The sequence below is a fragment of the Erpetoichthys calabaricus genome, chromosome 9 (assembly GCF_900747795.2).
Source record: "Erpetoichthys calabaricus chromosome 9, fErpCal1.3, whole genome shotgun sequence".
Lineage (NCBI taxonomy): Eukaryota > Metazoa > Chordata > Cladistia > Polypteriformes > Polypteridae > Erpetoichthys > Erpetoichthys calabaricus.
In genome coordinates, this window is record NC_041402.2 from 42,107,143 (window position 1) to 42,130,972 (window position 23,830).

The 23,830-nt window shown below is 36.7% G+C and overlaps 1 protein-coding gene across 2 annotated transcripts in view; it reads right to left on the bottom strand.

The window, feature by feature from the left end:
- Positions 1–869: 869 nt before the first annotated feature.
- Positions 870–23,830, bottom strand: part of slc12a3 (solute carrier family 12 member 3) — a 45,309-nt gene continuing 22,348 nt past the window's right edge. For both annotated transcript variants that reach the window (XM_051931678.1, XM_028809372.2), the window contains exons 12-26: positions 23,565–23,688; positions 23,254–23,355; positions 22,168–22,323; positions 20,426–20,525; positions 20,121–20,232; positions 17,676–17,813; positions 17,367–17,473; positions 16,830–16,912; positions 13,125–13,199; positions 12,014–12,121; positions 11,799–11,910; positions 11,217–11,303; positions 9,145–9,280; positions 8,760–8,827; positions 870–4,479 (exon numbers count right to left, since the gene is read on the bottom strand). In XM_051931678.1, the coding sequence (XP_051787638.1) occupies positions 4,338–4,479; positions 8,760–8,827; positions 9,145–9,280; positions 11,217–11,303; positions 11,799–11,910; positions 12,014–12,121; positions 13,125–13,199; positions 16,830–16,912; positions 17,367–17,473; positions 17,676–17,813; positions 20,121–20,232; positions 20,426–20,525; positions 22,168–22,323; positions 23,254–23,355; positions 23,565–23,688 (1,650 nt within the window). In that variant the 3' untranslated portion in view covers positions 870–4,337. The remainder of the gene's footprint in view (positions 4,480–8,759; positions 8,828–9,144; positions 9,281–11,216; positions 11,304–11,798; positions 11,911–12,013; positions 12,122–13,124; positions 13,200–16,829; positions 16,913–17,366; positions 17,474–17,675; positions 17,814–20,120; positions 20,233–20,425; positions 20,526–22,167; positions 22,324–23,253; positions 23,356–23,564; positions 23,689–23,830) is intronic.

The following is a 23,830-nucleotide window of genomic DNA, read 5'->3' on the forward strand; positions in this document are numbered from 1 at the left end:
AAAAAATAGAATTAAATTAGGTTTTCATTATGAAATTTTGACAAGATTGTTAGCAAACAATTGCATAACATTGCAATGATTAAGTCAGCAGACATTATTTCTGAATGCTTAATTAAAAAATATAGCATATTTTATGTGTGTCACTATGTTAGATTAGATTAGATAAAAGTTATTAACCTCATAGGGAAATTCAAAATTATGTGGGATGGACTAGCATCCCAACCTGGATGGATGATGGTACCTTGCCTGGAAGTGAGGCCATAAGGAAAGGACAAAGTTGGACTGGCGCCCCATCCAGATTTGGTTCTAGTACCTTTCCCAGAGGGGAGGTTTGCTCAGAGGAACAGAAGATGTCTGCTGATCAGGGTTATATGTTCCCCCTGTACACATGGTGGCAACATCCCACTTAGGGCTCTCCCAAACGAATACCCTCAGGGCAAGCTTGGAATTGCAGTCCCTTGGGACAACCCTGTCAGGGTTGCTTGGTGCTGCCAGGAGGAGCTGCAGGGGAGTGTTGCATCTTCTTTGAGGAGTTTCCACATGCCTCGGGAGCACTTTCAAAGTGCAATGCTGTGGAACCAGAGGTACTCCCAGGTTTGGCATAAGAAGCCATTTCTTCTGCATTTGTTGTCGGAGTCAGTGGATGAGACAACATGGAGGCGTGGAAGGAGGAAACGAAGCCTGTAATTGTATTATATTACCTTGGAAGAAGATTTGGATGTCTGTGGAGGTATTGTATAAAATAAAACATCTTGTGTTTGAACCCTGTGCTGTCTAGTTGTCTCTTAGTTTTGGGGTGCTGCTATCCCCCCTTGAGGTCACAGTGTGTTTTTCTACTTTAAGGCAAAAAACTTGGACAATTATAAAAGTAAGAATAAAACAGGTTTTAATAACAGAAAGGCATATGTTACCAACACAAATATATAAATTATTTTTAAATAATTTGATAAAGCCTTACGAACAGACACTTAATAGCATTACAAAAAAAACTTTAGTTTCAGTATAAGATTCCTTGAGAACATTTTCAATATCCTTTCTGAAACAATTATTTCACTTACAGTAGAACATGTACAATATCTTGGCATTATAATTAACATAAAATTCTCATGTATGCCTAGTGTGAGAGTGTTTCTTATAATTAGTACTGTCTTAATATTTTAACACACTGAAACTTCTTTCTGTGCCTGAAACACTTTGTTTTACTTTAAATACTCAAGTGTTCTCTGCTTTCATCTTATGATTAAAACGAAAACTTCCATTCCCTGTCTTCATACTATGTAGACCAATTTTTTAACTTCAGTGAATACAGAATGCCCTAGTAATCTCAATTCAGTTACAGCTGTGTCAAGTTTAGTTAAGTAGTGTCTTGTATATTAGGAAAATACTGTATTAGGAAATACTGTACACATCCATCTATCTAAAACAATGTCATTTTTTCCATTATTTCTTTGAATGTGCTGTGATAAATATAACAGGTCAAATAAATATATATGGCTGAATATAACCTTTCATATTGATTCACCCAACAGGTTGTCTTATTAATTGTTGCAAGCCTGCACCACACATTCACTGTCATGTTTATGTGATATTTATAACTCCCATAATCTTGAAATGGATTATGATTATTAGATGATGGACAGATGCATAGGTGAATGTCACAAATTAAGCAAATGATTACCCTGTTGCTTTAAATATTTGGAATTAATGTTGAATCTCTATTGGTCTGTACTGCATCAAAGCTTTAGAAAAACATCCTTTACATAATTCCCATAACAAATTTATTTCATAGAAGCACCATGATTTCCATATCTCTATTTCTTTCTCTTAATTTTACTTATATATAATTCCTAGCATGAACAAAATGAACGTGTTGTCAAAAGCACAAATCATGATTTGACTGCCATATAAATATGGGATAAATTGTTGAAATAAGGTATAGGTCATATAACAAATACAGTAAGCACTATAAACATTAAGCAGCGGCACATTGATTACAGGAGGGTCCTATGGGCGGATTGCAATAAAATGGATAACATATAAATTCAGTCTGCTTAGGATCAAGTGGATCTTTCCCTTGTTAAATATTTGAAATATTAAAAATATTGTAGTGAAGAGGATCATCCCTGAAGTGACACTTTTATTTTTATTATCAAAACATTAGTCCATTAAGGAAAAAGTGGTCCTTAAGATATATGTATGCTAGATCAGTCTGTTATTGTGCAATTGTTACTCCCTTTCATTTTGACTAAAATAGGCTAGCTGCGAAGTGTGAAAAAGAGCCCAGCAAGAAAAATAACATGAGTATTGTCAGTTATGCTATATACTGTATATATCGCAAGGTATTGACTGCACTAACTAGACATATTTACAAACACCTTTATTGCCTGTTTTTGTCATTTCATTTTAAGTACTACCTTAAAAAAAGGATCACATTTTGAAAAATAATGTATATGGATACATGTCATACATACATACATATATATATATATGTGTGTGTGTGTGTGTGTTTGTGTGTGTCGGTGTATTGTATAAAAATCATGTTTAGGCACCAAGAACTATGAAAAATACCAATTTATAGGATTCATTCCCCTGAGTGGGTGTATGACTTATCTGACTTTAAACATTTGAGAGCCCTTCTTCTTGTTACTATAGGGATAAACAGACATTTGAACTTGTAAATTAATTTCTTCTTAACCTCTTCATTTAACTAATTTGAAAATCCAAAAATTATACATTTAGAATTTTAATTAGTTGAGGTGTGGTATGAATTGAATGTTGTCATTTTAGACAGTAAATCAGATTAACACTTTGAATTGGCTGTTATTTTCCAGGTACATGTCTGAAAAGCAGACTCAAAAATATCAAGGCTTAATAAAAAGGGTAAAATGTTTTTGCAAGTTGTTTTTCTATACAAAAGGTACAATGCAAAATCATAAAATTAATGTGCTAAAATGTTTCTCCCTGTAGATATATGTCTATAGTTTATTTAAGTCACTAATTCAGCTTTTAAGTTGCATCATTGTGCCAACAAATGTAGTAAAAAAAGTAGAGTATTGATTGCAAAGTTAAGATAAAAAAAGATTTAAAAAAATACAAGTTGTGCTACAGAGATACATTTTATATTAGTATTTATAAAGGTGGCATTCCATACGAGTTCAACTTGACTGCATCCATAAAACTATACAGAGGTTTAAGCTAATGGAGAGATGACAAGCAAACTGAACCGAGTTACCATTAGGTGGTTTCATTTATTACATTAACAATACTAATTGTGTGGGACTTTCAGAAAGAAGTTAGAAAGAAATATGTTTGTGGTGTCAAAAGGTTGGGAAACATGATTTCCAAGAACTTCAGAACTTATACACCTAGGATTTTTTTTTTAAATTGAAAGACCAAGGAATCTAAATAATCAAGGTGTTAATTTGCAAGCATGTAGCTCCTGGAGCGGTTGAAGTTGCGACTTTCACAGTCACTTTTATATCCCTATTATACTGAACCCTTACCAGTTTGAAGCAGTTTTTGAATTTAAAGCATTGTACTGAAACATGAAGATCCTTCTTCTTTCTCTAAATATCAATGTACTGCGTGTGGCACACCTTTAAAAAAATAATTCAGGTTGAATCCAGAGCATTGCACATCTGTACATTCTGTACAATAACTCTGACTGAAAATCTATTGAAGTGTCGCACTTTCATAACAAAAATTACCTGAGCCCGTAAATCGGATTTGGGTTTGACAGTTGAATTTAGGAAAATTTTGGAGAGCAGTATCTCTTCAATTCAGACATAGATCCAAAGATTTATTTATTTTTTTTAATTCATTCAAAAAGAATTCCTAATCCCTTTTATATAAGTGCATTTGAATCCCACCCTTAGCCTCTACATATGGCATGCTGCACGGTATCCAGTGCCTCACCCATAGTTAATAACATGCCAGGGAGCAACCTACCAAAATAATTAACTGTTCCCAGAGGTTCATGTGCTTTAAAATGCAATATGTGCAGTATATAATGCAGTGTAATTTTTCTGCAAATCATATAATCAGAAATATGCCACAATGATTTATTTAATGCTTAGCAATGGGAATATAACTGCCCTTTGAGATTATCTTCTGAGGTTATTACACTTACTGTAAATCTTTGGGTTATATAGTATTTGCAGTTAAGAAAGTTTGTTCTTATTCTCAAGAGGAAACACATTTCTCTTTAGTAACCTTATTCCAGCTTCAGTTCTTTGACTGTCCCATGTCAAGATTTTGCAGCTCCCATGAGGCCTCCTTCGAGACAAAGTTGTACTGTTTTTCGTTTGAAGCTTAAAGTTGAAATTCTTTAATGGTTTCTATTGACAGTAGAAAGTTAGAACATTCTCCTGGTTTCCTCGGATTAGGAGAATTGGTGGTCTGAGATCTTGGGATAGAGTCTCAAGCCATGCCATATATAAAGTACTTGGGCATTTTCCTCTTCTACCAATGGGCATGGTTCTGCCAAAAAAAAGAAAAAAAAAAAGATTGAGGTTAAAGACTACTGAAGTCAAATAATCTTGGGAACACTAAATTCTGATAACAATTTACCATGAATAATGTAAATTGCTGGCATTTTTTATAATAAAGCAAGATATATGCTATGTCTTTTTTATCTCACCAGCTTACTCCAGCAAAGAAACTTTTGCATTAAAGGAAGGATTATTCTGCTTCAGAAAACTGTCAAACTAAACAGATGCTCTTTGTCATGTCCACAATGAAGCACCCAGTGCTATGTAAAGCAACAGCCTACTCACAACGAAGAAATACCTCATGTTACTTATTTGATAGGTAACATTCTGTACTTACAGCAATGGCTTTTCTTCCTATTTATGAACATGTTTTTCCTAGTACAAGGTAGTGGGTAGCTGAAATTTATCTTGGCGGATTTGGGCACAAAGCAGGTGCCAACAATGGTATTAGAACTTAACATTGTACAGTATATGTATATACTTTGTTTCCTTTATTTGCTTGTTTGCCATTGATACTAAATAAAATGCTGTAAATGCTCCAGAAGGGTGAAGTGCCAAGTTGGTTTTATCAAAAAGTAACATATTAATACATTTTCAGATAACTCAAACTTCCAAAACACTCAGTAATGTAAAGGCTTGAGGAAATGCTAAGATTTCTTTCTAAATAAAAAGTGAATATTGTTTTTATGAAATGGATATAAAACTACTTAACATATTACTTATTTTCATTATATTTGTAGGTGCATTAAAAGTCATAGTAGATAAAACCAGGATACCAGTATTGTTAATAGCTCTTTTTCTTTTCTTTTTATTTTTGCTTGGTAGTTACTCCTTCTTGTAGCAGGACATCAGACAGTCATGGATAATGGCTTTGATAGTGACTAACCTTAAGCCATCATATGAATCCCGCACAATCATGGTCACCTGTCTTTAATGCTGTGCAATACAGAATGTATTAGCATATATATAATGTATATAGCGGCTGTGGGGCATCTGTTGATGAAGAAAGGTTCACGGATCTTGACTTTGCTAACGATGCTGTGATCTTTGCAGAGTCAATGGAGGCTCTGTTCGGTTTCTCGAGAGACTGAGCGAGGAGTCTGAATGTCTGGGCTTGCGAGTGTCCTGGATAAAAACCAACATCCAGGCCTTTAATGACCTCTTGGGCACCGTCATCAGCAGTGTGTCTGTTTGTGGAGAGAGTGTTGACCTTGTTGAGCGGTTTACTTACCTTGGCAGTGACATTCATGTCTCTGGTGACTCTTCCTATGAAGTCAGTAGACGTACTGGGATAGCAGGGGGGGGTCATGAGGTTGCTGGAAAGGGGTGTGTGGTGCTTCTGATATGGGACAAAGGTCCAGGTCTTTAGAGTCCTGGTACTTCCTGTCTTGCTATATGGTTGCGAAACATGGACGCTATCCAGTGACCTGAGACAAAGACCGGACTCCTTTGGTACTGTGTCTCTCCAGAAAATCCTTGGGTACCGTTGGTTTGAATTTGTGTCGAATGAGCAATTGCTCATGGAGTCCTGAATGAGGCACATTACCTGCATTGTGAGGGAGCGTCAGTTACGGTACTATGGCCATGTGGCGCGTTTCCCAGAGGGTGATCCAGCTCGAAGGGGACCAGATGAAGGGGTCGTCCACATAACACCTGGTTGTGGCAGATAGAGGGTCATTTCTGGAGAGTGGGACTGGACCGCGTGTCTGCCTGGGGGCTTGCAAACCGAGATCCTGAGTAGTTTCGTTGTGTAGTGGGTGCGGCAATGCACTGTACTTGACTTGAATACAGAATGCTCATGAAAGGGTATGGCAGTCAGCTCATCTACTGGGTAAGCCAGACTTTCACTTTAACTTTTATAAAAGAATGTTGCTATCTAAAGGTTTCTTTGATCTGGGCTCTGTATCAGATTGACTTTTCCTCTACTTCTTTGTCAACTGCCATTACTGTAACTTAATTACTGTTAAATACTTATACTTGTTATAAAAATGAAAAATATGAAAATCTACTTAGGATTGTATATTTAGTTTTGTGTACATACATATGTAGCTGTTTGTTGGTGTTTTGTATATTACTGGTTATACTGTAAATCTGAGCATGCCTTAGAAAAATACTATATGCATGAGGAATGAATTGAAAGGAAACAGACATGAATAAGGTTGCCAAAGCTGAATAAAATGATAGCTACAAAGAGTAGTATCAAGACATAAAAAATTATATAAATATATAAAAACAAAGAAAATAAAAACCTTAAGCACTGAGTGATAAAAGCGCATACTGAATAAAAACTAGCTCTTCCCTGCTGCACCACTCACAACAGAGTTCCAAACTGCCTCTTGAAGCAACATCAGCCCAAGAATTGTGCATTGGGAACTTCATGAAATGGATGTCCGTGGGTACACAGCTGTACACTATGCAGAATGCCAGGTGTTGGCTGGAGTGGAGTAAAGCAAGATGTCGAACTCCTGAGCAGTGGAACTGTGTTCAATGGAATGATGAATCATGCTTCACAATCTGGCACTCAGATGAATTTGGGTTTGGTTGATACCAAAAAACGCTACCCACTCCACTGCATAGTGCCTACAGTAAAGTTTGGTGGAGCAGGGCCTAATGGTCTGGGGCTGTTTTTCAGGGTTTGGACCATGCCCCGTGGTTCCAGTGAAGAATACTCTTAATGCTACAGCATACAAAGACATTTTAGACAATTTTGCTCTTCCAACTTTGTGGCAAAAGATTGGGGTAGGCCTTTTTCTGTTCTGGCATGATTGTACCCCTGTGCACAAAGCCAAGTCTATAAAGACTTGCCAAGCCAATGCTTCAGAGTGAAAGGCACTCATTGCAACAAGCATGATGCAACAAAACACATTGTAACAAATAAAAATTAATTTTAAAAAATACAGATAAGAAAAAATACCCAAAACTACCAAAATAACCCTAAATACGTGGAGATCATGACAATACACATATGAACAGAAATTAAGTCTAATATTGAATGAACAATGAAACATAATATTTTCCTTTCGACACAGTTACACTATTTAATCCTCCACTTTCATTCAGTCCATGACAGGCTTGTGCTGGACCTCCCACCTTGATGCTCTCTCAGGGCTGCCAGTTCCTTGATGGCTCCTTAATTTTGAATAGATGCCTACTGGGACTAAACAGGCCCTCTCAATCTTATGCATTCTTTCTTTCTGTCTTTCTGATTAAGCCTAACAGTCAGCTGTCTATGGTATAACTACCTGGAATTACAAACATATGCAAGTCAATGGCAATCTGTGAAGCAGACACATTTTGCACATACTTTTTTAGCCAGTTATCTTAAATCTCATAACATGTGGTTTTGAAAGCCCCATGAAATACCTTGCCCACAGGCAACAGATGGAATTGCAATCAGCAGTTCATAAAAAAGCATGGCCATTAGTACCTTGTATAATTCACTAGTGGCCACCTCTGTCAATAAGCACCCCTTGGACTGGAACTAATTCCTCATGCTTATGAGAGCTGTGACTCAGGACGCAGACCATAACTTGCTGAGATCATAATCAGGACTGTTCCAGAGCACAAGCATGGGTCATTGTAGATATGAAGCTTGACCGACAACTAGAAAGCTTTCCTGAAATAAGCTAAAGAAACAGCAAATACAGTAGGTCCCCCAAAACCAAACTGTTGAAACTGCCATAATATTGGGGCATATACAATATATATGCATGGACAAGGATTGGTAGAAGTAAGTCTGAAAAACAGAGTATAGACTTATTTGCTTAGAAAAACTCAGTAAAAACTAGTGTGGGTCTCATTTCTTCAATATAACAAATCAGTTTTTGTAAGCACACTTTCAGTCCTTTATAAAAAAAAAAAGCACATCTTACTAAACCTAATTTTCATACTACCATTTACATATATTCAAGCAGTAAAATCTTTAATCAAACAAAAAAAGCTACATTTCTTATTTCATTAACAGAATTCAGTACAGAGACTGCTGGTACATGAAAAAATTGCCCTGAGACATAGTTAGGAACAGGCGCAGAATTGGTTATATAGCCTATCAAAGGGTCAAGAGAACCCAATAGATACTAATAAATACTAGTATTATAAGGAAACTGTACAGCAAGTATTAGCAAAGGTGGTTTGTAAAGTTACTTTTAAATATTAGTATTAAAAGATAGTAGCAGTATAGTACTGTCGCATGACCAGAATACAGTGAAATTCTCACTTGCATGTCTGTTATTTTACTATAACAAGCTTTACATGTTTAATCATACTCACATTGCAATAACGGCCGCATCCCGAGAGTAATCCAGCAAGATCTCATTTAGTCTTATTTGCCGAAGTGACTGGAGAAGTAAAAGCACAATAAGTTACTTTTGCACATCAGTCTTTAACAAAGTCAATATTTTGCTGGGGTTACAGGGTTTCACATTTTATTAGGTATATGTTAAAAGTTAAATGTGGACCTTGAAAGAGTTTCTCTGAGCTACATATACAGTATGAATAGCCCACACTACAAACTTCTGCACTTGAAAAACTGAACCTTAACGGCCACCAAGTGGAAGGTCCAGTGTGACAGGTGTTCAATTAAGATAAGGTAGTGTATCAACTTGTTACATATGTTAATAATGTTTTTATTCACAGATAATATGCTTAATTTTACCTTGGCTTTGTTTTTCTGGACTTCTTCATCAGAAATCTTCCAGGGAAATTCTTTTTTCATTTCGCTGATAGTTGCTTCATCTTTGAAGCCATCGTTTAGTCTATATGGACCAAGCAGATCCTCAAATCTCTTCACACTGTAAAAAGAAATATTAACAATTCTATAGTTCTCTCGACAAAATCAGTTTGAACATCTGTTTTGCTTTGCATATGTTAAAAACAAACTAATGCCAGTTAAGACCATTGAGAGACTGGTCCTGGACTATATCAGTCCTTTTGTAGTAGATAAGCTGGACCCACTGCAGTCTGCCCATCAGACAAAGATTGGAGTGGAGGAAGCAATTATCCATCTTCTCCAAAAGGCTTATTCTCATCTGGGCAAAGCTGGCAGCACTATGAGGATTATGCTTTTTTGATTTCTCCATTGCCTTCTGTACCATTCAGCCATCTCTGTTAAAGGGTAAACTCAGAGACTTGCAGGTGGATGAGCCTATGGTGCCCAGGATAGTGGACTATCTTTTGGGCCAACCAATATGTTTGTGAGACTCAAGAACTGTATTTCTGATATGGATATGAGCAAGACTGGAGCACCACAAGGAACAGTCCTGTCTCCTTTTCTCTTTAATCTGTACACCTCAGATTATAAATATACTGTAACACCAGGTCATGTCACTTGCAGAAATTCTCAGATGATTCTGCACTTATGGGGTGTATTCATAAAGGGGATGAGACAGAGGATAGAAGTCAGGTGGAAAAGTTTGTTTCTTGGTGCAACGAGAATTGTCTGAATTTTAACATCAACAAAACCAAGGAACTGGTTATTGACTTTCGCCACACCAAAGAGCCTCTATGTTCTGTCACTATTCAAGGAGTGGATGTAAAGGTGGTCCACTTCTATAAGTACTTAGGGGGAAACAGTATTGATAGGTTGGACTGGTCTTTGAACATAGGGAAGCTATATTATAAAGGGCAAAGAAGGCTCTTTTTCCTTAGGAGACTGCATTCTTTTAATGTAGGAAGTGTCTTCCTTCACAACTTCTATAACTCTGTGATGGTCAGTGTGATTTTCTAAACTGTGGTGTGCTAGGATAGTAACATCATTTCAAGAGAGGCCCACCAAATCAGCAAGCTAATTAAAAAGGCAAGTTCAGTTATAGGACACACTCTGGACCCTCCAAAGGTTGTAGTAAATGAGAGAGATAAAACAAAACTGAGTGCCATTATGAACATACTGCACATCCCCTCTCTGACACACCAACACTGAAAACTTTCAGCCAATTATTCAGCAGAAGTGTGTCAAGAATTGCTACGGGGTCACAGCCAAGTCAGAACTTTTCTTTATTTTGAATTTGTTTGCTTTATAGTAATTCCAGTATGGGTTCATCCCAAAGTGTGTGTGTATTTATTTATTTATTTTAAAAACTTATGTAAAAAGCCAGATTGATGTGTCCCATCAAATAAACAAATAAATTCCTATCTATCTATGGACAGTATAACAAGCACAAATAGGATGCACTTCTTTTCTTTAGTGTCTATATATGTCTAGAGATTTGTGTACAAGGATACCTAACAGGAAGTATCCAATCAGTTTTTCAGATTATTTGATCATTGTTTTAAGGATCTTCCAGTCCCTTGGGACAATACAAAAACTGAATATTTCTTTTTTAAGACTTTTATATTCCATGAATTGAAAGCAACAAATAAATGAATATAATAGTGGGTGAAAAACCTACAGAGAGTACCTTGCCTGACCATGAGATATATCTACTGCCAACTGGCCAGATTTACTCTTAGCGTGTTTTCAATTACATTTCAGTAGTGTTTTTGGATTTCTCTATTACAATTTTTTTTAAATGCATGTGTGCTTACTGTATGGATGTAAAGTTTGCCTGGTCATGTACTTTTTTAGATACTGTTTTGAATTTGTAAATCTTTAAGCAGTTTGTACCTGTCTTATAAGAATGCTGTATAAGAAAAAAAAATAATTAAATTGAATTCTGTGAAGAGCTTTCTATCCCACTGAATTTTATTTTCTGGACAGGAGCAGTTAACTATAAACAGTCAGAATCTTACTGTTCAGGTCGTGGCTTCTGGTTTATGTCTGGAAGCACTTGGACATCATGAAAGCCCAGTCGAAACTTACTTAGAAGTGCTATTAACCTGAAACACAATAGACAATAGTCAGTGAAAAACCCTGAGGCCTGAATGTTTCTTAGTTTTTAGTTACATCATGTCTTAATTTGGAGACTTGCTCACTGACTTTAAAGTTTAATGTTCACGGCATCAATCATGAGCACAATCAAGTAATGCTTTACAGATAAGCAATATTAACAGTTCAGGAGTCACACATACAAGAAATGTATAAAATAAAAAAGTTTACTCAATTGGGCAGTGAAGATATAGCTGTGGTTATAACACATGCAAAAATTAAGTTCTACAGATCAAGATAGTCGTTTGTTTTAAATTAAATTAAGAAGTAGCGCATGTGTGAAGCCAATATGGAGAAAAAGAGATTCAGAGAGTTGTTCCTAAGTTATCTTTTTTTTGTTGGAATGTATATGCTTTCCTGATTTTAATTCCACTAAACTCAAATTATATTTAAGATGAGGACTCTGCCTGGTTAGAGAATTTGGAAATAAAGCTCCTTTAACTCACGCTTTTCTTTCTTCATCCATTCTGTTGATCTGGCCTCCCACAAATACTCGAACTTTGCACTTCTCCCAGCGCTTTCTTCTTGTCAGCAAGTATGGAATAAGGAGAGTCAAGCCTGTTGATTAATGAGCATCACAAATCAGTTGGATGAAAAGCAAATTGTCAAAAAAAATTAAGGACTCACACTTATATCTGCAAAACATCCAATACTCATATACCTCCATCATCAAACAGCCAATAAATGTCTATTGTTTTTTTGCCTTGTTCAGACTGAAATACTGTGCTGGCCTGCTGTTCAGCAATCAGAGAATCTGGATCCAGTGTAACTGCAAAACATATTTTATTGAGACTGCCTTAAATGAAGAACAGAGACATTCACTTAAAATTAAAGCTTAAAAAGCAAAAGCATAAAAAGTTACTTTTACACTGAAACAAGAAGAGACGCATACAGACACAACGCTTCAGCTGTGTAGCCTTTTCTTTTGCAGATGTGCATTGGCACAGCCAATCACTAACTCCAAGTAAAAATTTACCTTAATACAATTGGCAGCTTTACCTGGTCATTAGTGAGATATTGTTATAAATATACTGTATGCAGCTTCACAATGATGGCTTGAACTGATGGAATGATCTTTTTCCCTCATTATTATTACATCTGATTTCATCTGTAGTTTTTGAAAAGATTTGAAAACTTACTTCTTCAAATCCATCCATCCATTTACCAACCCGCTGAATCTGAACACAGGGTCACGGGGGTCTGCTGGAGCCAATCCCAGCCAACACAGGGCACAAGGCAGGGACCAATCCCGGGCAGGGTGCCAACCCACCACAGGACACACACACTAGGGCCAATTTAGAATCACCAATCCACCTAACCTGCATGTCTTTGGACTGTGGGAGGAAACCGGAGCGCCCGGAGGAAACCCACGCAGACACGGGGAGAACATGCAAACTCCACACAGGGAGGACCCAGGAAGCGAACCCGGGTCTCCTAACTGCGAGGCAGCAGAGCTACCACTGCGCCACCGTGCCGCCCTCTTCAAAGTCATTTAACTTCCAAATCCTGATATATGACACCTGTCCTTACTCTGTTGTCAAACTTAAATTACATTTCCTTCTATTCTTTTTCTCACAGCTTGTATTATGCTTAACTACCTAAATTAGCACAGTGGCAGATATTCTATAACTAAATTGTACTCTGGGATTTACATGCTTCAATGTTTTTTCTCAAGTTCTCTTCGTGACAGTAATTTTCCTAATGTCATCCTTTATAAGATGTACATGGCATGAGTGGAATTAGAAATGTGATGACCTTAAGATAATACTTACCAGTCCCATTCACAGCAGCTGAAGATGAGCTTCCATTCACACGGTTATCACCGTTTGCTTCAAACACAGGATTGACTGCAGAAAAAGGCATTAACAAATAACATTTTTTCTGAAACATGAGCCCCCAAACTTTTCAAAAAATTACATGGCTCCTGATCACCCTGATAATCCTTCCATGACTTTCTATACCACAACTTTGTTGCCTCAAGTAAAAAAGGAAAGGTTTACCTTTCAAACTATCAAAACTCCCTTAATTGCAAGAGCTACTTTTTTTCTGAGGATGCCCTTATATTGAGACTTTTTTGCAGCTGAAATGAAACATTCTTGATCTGACAACCCTTTAATAAGGTGGCTGTGGAACTTGATGTCAGCAGTCTGTTGCTTGTGAAAAGCTACTCATTTCATTAGCAACAGGGACTTCTAGGAACAGGCTGATGGCCTGGTTTAATGTGTGATTTTCACATGTAACAGCTCAAAATGATATACAGTAATCCCTCCTCCATCGCAGGGGTTGCGTTCCAGAGCCACCCGCGAAATAAGAAAATCCGCGAAGTAGAAACCATATGTTTATATGGTTATTTTTATATTGTCATGCTTGGGTCACAGATTTGCGCAGAAACACAGGAGGTTGTAGAGAGACAGGAACGTTATTCAAACACTGCAAACAAACATTTGTCTCTTTTTCAAAAGTTTAAACTGTGCTCCATGACAAGACAGAGATGACAGTTCCGTCTCACAATTAAAAGAATGCAAACATATCTTCCTCTTCAAAGGAGTGCGTGTCAGGAGCACAGGCTGTCAGAGAGATAGAGAGAAAAGCAAACAAATCAATAGGGCTGTTTGGCTTTTAAGTATGCGAAGCACCGCAGCACAAAGCTGTTTAAGGCGGCATCTCACACCCCCTCCATCAGGAGCAGGGAGAGAGAGAGAGAGAGAGAGAGAGAGAGAGAGAGAGAGAGTGAGTTTGTTTTTCAATCAAAAATCAATACGTGCCCTTCGAGCTTTTAAGTATGCGAAGCACCGTGCAGCATGTTGTTTCAGGAAGCAGCTGCACAAAAGATAGCAACGTGAAGATAATCTTTCAGCATTTTTAGACGAGCATCCGTATCGTCTAGGTGTGCGAACAGCCCCCCTGCTCAATCCCCCTACGTCAGGATCAGAGAAAGTCAGCGCAAGAGAAAGAGAAAAGTAAGCTGGGTAGCTTCTCAGCCATCTGCCAATAGCGTCCCTTGTATGAAATCAACTGGGCAAACCAACTGAGGAAGCATGTACCAGAAATTAAAAGACCCATTGTCCGCAGAGACCCGCGAAGCAGCGAAAAATCCGCGATATATATTTAAATATGCTTACATATAAAATCCGCGATGGAGTGAAGCTGCGAAAGGCGAAGCGTGATATAGCGAGGGATTACTGTACTGTATTACTTGTACATTGATTACATCAATGTTCTTACTTCTTTTTGCCGTTTTTTATTTTCATTTATGAACTAATGATTACAGACCAGTAGCACGTAGGTCTCACATCATGAAGACCTTTGAGAGACTGGTCCTGAACTATAGGAGTCCTCTTGTGGTAGACCACCTCACCCCACTGCAGTTTCCCTATCGGACAAAGATTGGAGTGGAGGATACAATTATCTACTGTATCTGCTCCACAAGGATTATTCTCACCTGGACAAAGCCTGGCAGCACTGTGAGGATTACATTTTTTGATTTTTCCCACATCTTCAGCACCTTCCAGCCATCTCTGTTAAGTGGTAAACTCAGAGATATGCAAGTGGATGAGCCTTTGGTGCTCTGTATAATGAGCATTTTGTCCAACAGACCACAGTGTGTGTGAGACTCGAGGACTGTGCTTCTGATACAGATGTAAGCCTCCCTGGAGCACCAGAAGAAACAGTCCTGTCTCCTTTTCTCTTCACTCTGAACACCTCAGGCTATAAATATAACAACATCATGTCACTTGTAGAAATTCTCAGATGATTCTGCACTTATGGGGTGTACTGATAAAGGGAATGAGACAGAGTATAGGAGTCCGGTGGAGAACTTGTTTCTTGGTGCAAAGAGAATTGTCTGAATCTTAACATCAGCAAAACTAAGGAACTGGTCATTGACTTTTACTGCACCCAAGGGCCTCTGTGTCCCATCACTATTCACAGTGTGGATGTAGAGGTAGTGCACTTCTACAAGTACTTGGGGGACCCAATCAGTGACAGGCTGAAGTGGTCTCATAACACAGAGGAACTGTATAAGAAATGGGCAGAGCAGAGTCTTTTCTCTTATTTGACTGCATTCCTTTAATGGGGGTAGTGGCATCCTTCACATCGTCTATAACTCTGTGATGCCCAGTGCAATTTTCTACACTGTGGTGTGCTAGGCTACTAACATCACTTCAAGAGAAGCCCACGAAATCAACAAGCTAAATAAAAATGCAGGTTCAGTTATGGGAAAACTCTGGACCCTTGGAGGTTTTAGTGAAGGAGAGAATTAAAACACAACTGAGTGTCAATTTGAACAGTACTGCACATCCTCTCTCTGACACAGTAGCATGGAGGACTTTCAGCCAATAAATTATTCAGCAGAAATGAGTCAAGAAACACTACTGGGGCTAATCTGTCCTTAACATTGCTTGTTGGTGCACACAATGACCTTTTCTTCCAGCACCTTTTCTCCTTGCATGTATACATTCACATTAAGATTAAAGTTTCCATGCTGGAATAAACACATAATTCTAAATGACACTAGGTGATTCCTCACTATTATTTGATCACATGTACTGTACTTGTAATTTCAAATTGTGCAAAAAAAAAACAAAAAACAACACAACAATTATGTAAAGATGGGGTCTGGGCTCCTCCATTGACATGCCATTTGTCCTTTGTCAAGCCCAGCACTGCTTCTGTTACCTAACAAGACCAAATATGCTGCAGTCATACGATCTATGGAGCTTGGGCCACATTTCAGTGACATTACATTGTGCATCCTTGTCTGTGTGAAAGTTTTTGTCTATGGTTTCACTACATGTATCTGTATTTAGCTTCTTGCATGTTTTTGTACTACTCTTCTAGGATAAAAACCTGCCTATGCCAGCTAAACTGACAGTACCATTCATCCCTGTTCATTACATTCTTCTTTACTCATTATCCACTAAAATAAGAATAAATAAAGTTACTGTAAGAGATGGGACCTTCTTGTGAGTAACATCCATCCATTTTCCAACCCGCTGAATCCGAACACAGGGTCACGGGGGTCTGGAGTAACATCCAGTCATTAATTTAATAAAAGATTACATTTAAAAACTGAATAAAATATTAAATCAGCCATCTTCTGGAAATTGTAATTTGCAGAAGATGGCTCATCATAGTGTTGATGTGTTTGCGATAAGTGTGTGGTCTATCTCATGCCAAACAAACAGATCAGTAGTTCATCAATTGTTATTGTCAATCACTATGATGACCATCAGTGGTTTCTCCTTTAGTGTTGTAATGTCAAGTCTATTATATTTAACTTTGTAAAGCCTCCTAAACTGATACCACAACTACAACATGGACATGTGACATCATAAATGTCCTTATATTAAACAGTGCTTATATTTACTGAATACAATGTTTATGTCAGCCTATTTCCAGAAGTTAAATGAGGACTTCTTAGCTTTAGTGTAACATTCATAGCAGTAAAATCATAAAGAAATAATTTTGGCACATACTATGTGCTTGCATCGTTCTTGATATGTCCAACCCTTCCTTCATTCGCATTACGCAAATGCCGTAATTGAAGTCAAATGCATCACTGTAGAAAAAAAAAAGAAAATATCAATTATCAGGAAGTGACGCCCAAACCTAATAAGGGTGGAAATTTTTAATCCTTTGAGATCACCCTAATTAACTTGTCTTTCACTTCACACAGAATTTCACTATGCTTGAAAGAACTGAATTTCTACTTAACTGGAAGTGAACACCTTGTTTTATTCTTAAAAATCTCAATTTTTCGTGGTTGTGTAGTGTCCGAGAGGTGACCCTTTTGCTCTTAGGGGACCGCCTTAAACGCATGCAGATATCATGACAAACATTCTAAGTTGAATCTGATTAAACATTTTGGACAGCAGGACAAACGAACACCATGGTAAACAGGTGTATTTAGCAAGAAAGAAAGCAGACAAAGTCATCATCTAAGCATAATATAAATAGTACAGCAACAAAAAGTGTGTGCCAAATCTGGTAAATAATTATTAGATTTCACTTACTGGATAACACCAATGTAGCTTTCAATGTTATTTGGGTGAGCTGTTTGCCAGTTTTTTTTAAATCCCATCACCAGAACATTTGGCTTGATTTTGCCAAGACCCGAAGCCTGTAAGAAAGCAGGAGATGTCACATTCTGGTCTACATGCACCACATTGTTTAATGAAAGGTCACGTTTATCTTATTCCACAGCCCTTGTATACCAAAATTCATAGTAGTGTACAAATGATTGGCCATATTCATTAATTAAAGGTTTCAGGATTAGAAAGTCTATTATGGAATGAAAATAGCAGATAGTGGGATTACTTTACCTGCATAAGCATCTGGACTCCAGTGCGCAGGTCTTCAGCCACCACGCTATTATAGAAAGCCTTTATTTTTCTTTTGTTCAGCCACTTGATATGACCACCTCCACTATTCAGTTCATGCAGTTTCTCATTCCGTGAGCCCTAGTTTAAAAAACAAGGTAGATAGTAGGTTGATGTTGATGAGTAGAAGATTCAGTCTCTGCAACTTTTTGCCAACATTATGTTTCAGGTGGCCTCACAAGTACAAAAATGCATTTTTACTCAGGACGTACAGGATTGTGCTCAGTGTGCTCAGTTTTCATGCATCTTTAAACAAACACGTAAAGGAATAACTGATATTCCTTCCTGTTGCATATTAGATAGATAGATAGATAGATAGATAGATAGATAGATAGATAGATAGATAGATAGATAGATAGATAGATAGATAGATAGATAGATAGATAGATAGATAGATAGATAGATAGATAGATAGATACTTTATTAATCCCAAGGGGAAATTCACAATCTATTAAATGATGTGTATTAATTATCCTGTGTAATATATTGCATTTGTCTGTATTTCTCTGTTCAAATAAATATTGTTTATATAAGTTAATCATAGCTAGCATCCATCTGAGTCTTATTGAACCGAATTTAAAGGAGGCGCTCACATTCAGCCTATTTACTACATTCATTGTTTTCAGCTCTTCCATTAGTTATCTTTTTCCTTCTTTTGCCGTAACTGAAATAAAGCAATCCTTGAACCTGCCTAGTCACTGATCTCTGGACTTCCTTTAGTGGTGCTTTGTATGTACTGAATTATGGGGAGCAAAACTGCACACAATATTCCAGCAGAGGCTTCTAAGGTATGTTCTACAGTTTAGGAATTGCCTCTCTTGGCTTAAATTTAACCCAACAAGATATTATACACCAGTGGTATAAATTGATAAGTCAATAAAGATTTCTGTAGTCTTTTTCATAAGGTTCACATCCTAGCACCAAATCTACCAATGTGTAGCAAGAATACTGGGTGTAAAGAAACAAACAAAAAAATAACAGTGGGACCTACTGTTGTTTGAATTTTCCAAGTATCCAGGTTTTTAAAGTTGTATGTCATTATAAAAGCCTGTTTACCTTATCTGATACTATTATAACATTGATTACCTCTGTGTAGTCAGTCCCAAACAAATCTACAGTCTTATGCTTTTTTCTTTACAAGTTTCTTTTCTAAATTAGACTTCCTTAGTGAGATGAAATTTATATGCCACTGGCCTTTGAATAAATATACCCTGCCTTATGTTAATACCACCTCCCCTGCATTCCTGAGGTCTTTAACTAATGTGTATGAATTTATGTTCTATTCATTTCATCTCTTATATTAAGTCAGTCTGATTTTATTGTTGTAATGTCTTATTTGTGTGAAGCCATATGCAACTCCAGATGTTTTATTTTATTTTAATGCTTTAAGATGCAAGTCTCTTCATTTATAAATTATTTCAGTGTTTGTTTTATCCCCACTGGTTAGTAATTTCAAAACTGTAATTATTTTTATGATATTGCCTCATATGTGGCAAAGGAAGAACTTTGTATGAGGTCACCTTTATCTTGTCTACTGTTAGCTTTTTAAATTTGGCTTGTAAATCTAAGTTCCTGTCTTAGGTCAGGCCATTTGTTTTTCAATGAACACAATCAACTGTATACTGTACAGTTTTGGCCAGGAGCTGCTTGTAATTGTGTGCATTGGGCAAACAACACAATAATTCATTCATTGTTGTTCATATTCACCTGAAAATATATCTCTGGAAGAGCTACAAACTGTAGTAATTTCTTCTTCTTTCACAAGAGGAGCTTAATGGTAGCACAATGCAGCACTACAGTCTTGCCTATCAACTACCCCAAAGGTATCATAGACACTGTGTAGGTGAGGCACATCTAGTTCTGAGGTTGATTTCCCTAGACAGACTGCACCAGGTTACATCTAACCTTGATGCACCTGGATCTATGTGTCTACACAATCCTGTCCTAAAGGGCAGGTTGGAGAATTTTTATAATTCTCTTATTACAATGGAGTCAGCAATCTTATCCTCAGATCTTGAGACACCTCAAATAAAAGTACATTTATGAATCTGAGAAAATCCAGCAAGTATGAAAATGCTTTGGCTGCAAAATGAAAAGCTGTTTACCTTACTGTTAATTGTATCTCAATAGTGCCTCCCTGTAACCTGTTATTGACAGCAGATGGAACACTCACTCTTATCTGGATTGCACACTTGTCAACAAAAAATGTAAAGCCCCAACAAATCTATAGGCCAACTTATCCAAGGAATGTCCTGTCAAGTGCACGTATAAACAGAAGATTTAGGTAAAGCCTTTGTTTACAATAGTTACAGATGTGATACTGGTGTTGTTTTAGAGCAAATTCACTTTGTAAATAAAAGAATATTTAAAAAAAAAAAAAAAACTCACAATGATAACATTGCCACAAATCATCAGGCTCAAGTGTTTTGTAAATGTTCCAACAAAGTCCACCACAGCAGGCCGGAAGTTAGGGGGTCCAGTGAGTACCAAACATTGTGGCCTATGGTAGAGCATAGTCAGGTGTTTTTATGTAGGGGCATTTTTGTCAAGATTATTCTTCAACACTTTTTATAAAATGTTTGAAAAACATTGAAAGCTAAAAAAAAGCAGTAGATACTTAGAAGAGTTTCAATGCATCACCAATCTTTATTAAGTGATTTTAATGTTTTTTTACTAAAACCTAGCTACATTACCTATAATTTTTGATGTGTTCATCCACTTCATTTAATCCAACAGAATAGGAAAGTGCCATATTGTATGAGCCTGCTTGAACTGAAGAACCCCAGTTCACCTCTGCAAAACAAATGAGTAAAGTCAGAATCATATGTGAGTGAAACTGTTTCATAATTTTACACTAAGCTCAAAACTTGTAATAACCAAAATGCATGTAGGCACAGCAGTCAGAGTTTCTGTGTAGTAGCTCTAGTGATGCGAGTTCAATTCCTGACATTGTCTGTGTCTTTTACACATTCTCTCCAAGTTTGTGTAGGGTATCATCTTAACACTTTTATTTCTCAAAGAAATGCAAGCTAGGTTAATTACCATCACCAAACTGGCCCTATAGGAGTGAGTGTGGCTGTGTACAAGTGTCTGCTCATTGGATTGATGACCCAATGTGGTGTTGGTTTCTCCTTTTTGCAGGACATTGCTAGAATAGACTCCAGCTGCCACAAACCTATGCAGAAAATGGCATATTCAGAAAATTAATAAATCAATTAATAGATAGACGTGGAGGACTAGAAATTCAGATATTTTACTTAAGTATGTGCAATGACAGATGAACTATAGAAGAATATTTCCAAGATACATTTTATGAACCCACTTCATTACAAGGTCATTTACAGCCAGAGCCAATCCCAGCATTGTGGTGCACAAGACAGAAAACAGCATAAGATAGGATGTCAACCTACACATTGCACATTCAAGCACACCGAAACCATGAGAATTTAAAGATACTAGATATAAGGTGAACCTCTTTGTGAATTGAGAGGAAATTGGAATAACCTCTTGGAAACTCAGTGCAGATAGTCAACAGGGTACAAATTAAACCCAGGTCCCTAAAGTTTCACAGCAACATAATACATAGTACTACATCTAATATATAACTAATAGATTATGATTCATATTTGGACTTCTTCATATTTCAATTTAGGAAGATAAACAAGATCACAATAAAAATTGCAATATTCCATTGATTATATAAAATGGAAAATACAGCAGTGTACAATAATATGCAATATGTAAGGAAAAATTGTGATCACAACAGGGTATATGACCATCAACAGATATCTGTGAGGTATTTTGGCATTAGGATATTGATAGATAATTGTCCATTACTCAATACAACTGTATGAGGCTGTAAGATGACAAATACAAGAGAATGTTAGAATAAAGTTTTGCATAAAGGAGTAGTAGGTGCTGCTTCTTGATTGGAAATTATGTAAGAAGTGGTGTTGAATATCTGGACAGTGAAGGAAATGTCTACCTCCACATTCCTCACCCCACTCTATTCCCCTGTAAGGCTCAGATATGTTTAGGATTCTTCAGAGGGATAAGGGAAATACACTTGATTCATGATTCACCATATCTAAGGAAGCAGAATGCACAAGTACATCAGCATAAAAAAGTGTATGATGTATGTGACAGAAGTGAGGTGTGATGTAAGAAATGAAATTCTGGTTGAAGTATTTGGACACTTGTAGTAAAGTCCACAAGGATCACTATTAATCATTTTGGTATCAATAACAGATGGCTGAGTGCTGAATAAAATTCATGTAGTCATAGGAGGCAATTTTTGATAAATTTTAGATGACCCTGTTTTCATTTCATCTAGAATATACAAACAATAAACACTCTCAGGTCTAGTATTCTGTTTTAAGAAGAAATTAAATAATTTAGTTGACATGTTACTTAATAATGGTCCATTTTTCATTACCTGGTTTCTTGTACAGTACATAGCACAGAAGGAAGATGACAATACCAATTGCAATTAGGGCAGCCCACCAGGTCAATAGGAACATGATGATAACTGAGACAATGGCTCCAAACAGAGAAGCCCACTTGCTGTAATATTTAAATGATGGCCGCCATCCTGCAGAAAAAAATAGTTTAAAATTATTTAAAATGACACAAAATATTTCTGTTAGATTCTAATACTTAAGTCCATATTTTTGTGGAAATGATGCAGTTAAATCAAGTCCCTTTCTTATATTATATTATTTGTCTTTCTGCATAACTGTATATGCCTTAAAACACATCAGTCCTCTCCATTTTATCATGTTGCATAAAAAGGCCTTTCCCATTGTACAGTTCAATTTTGATATATACACAGCTAACAAGAATGTGTAAATACAAAACACAACATAACGTCATCAAAGCAGCAAAAAGTACAAAGAACGGAAATAGTGAATACACCTCATTCTTAAAAGAAAAAAATGGAAAACATTCCCAAAATACATTTTATGTTCTGCAAATTGTGAGACCATTATTTTCAGATCATCAGTGGTGCTGTCTTTATAATATTATCATATCCATATGGACTTTCTCTGGGTAATCTGGTCTCCTGCATATTTCAAAGGCACGTAAGCCATATTAAATTGCTACTTTAGACTGGCCTAGTATGAGTGAGAATCTCCTTAAAACGACTTCTTATGCTCTGTATATAAAGATACAATACATTTTTTTCAAATCATAGAAAGTTGTGTTCAGTGAGCTGGTAACAGCTGCCTTAGATGTCTGTCCTATACTACAAATTGCACTTGTTCACATTGCACGTCAAAGCATTTAGCACAGAGACAAACAACATTTTTGTATTTACAAAACCAACATAAGAGGGAGACAACTATAAACATGGTTAAAGTAGCATTCAACTATTTGTCTTAGGCCATTCTTTACAATCAACAACATAAACACAATCTCTCAGAACAAAAACTACTTTAGAATTACATACAAGTGAGTTCAGCCTTTTTAGTATTGAAGTTTGGAACTTTACCCTGTCTCTATCTGTCATGGCTAGACTTACCTGGGGAATTTGTGATGGATGCATGGAAGCAGCTAAAGTTGATAAGAGCATATGAGCACAAGAAGAAATTGGAGATGATGGGTGCAATTGTGTTCAGTTCAGCTGTGTAATTAAATCAGAAGCACAATTAGTGAAATTGCAAATTATAAAATTAACCAAAGGGTTAATATATTTATCAGTATTGTGGCATGCAAAAATATTAACTTAAAAATAGTCTAAGAGAATATGTTTATATACCATCAGTGCCTCTAATCTGTTAAGCAAACAGAAAATAATCAATTTCTACAGTTTATTAACTTACAATTACTTACCAATGAGAATAAAGCCTACGGCAATGAAGTAGGTGAGCAGATAGCCCCTGATTGGCTCATCATTTCTTCCATAACCTTTCCCAAAGAATCCAATTAAAGGGTAAAGGTTGTCCTTGCAAAGGCACTTAAAGCACATAAGAGAAACAGGACAATGTTTTAGTTTACATGCTACAATAAATAACCAGCACTATTAAAATCCTGACAGTAGGGATAAAAGGTAAAAAGGTTAGAAGTACATAGTTGTTGGTTCAATTTCCCCACTAACT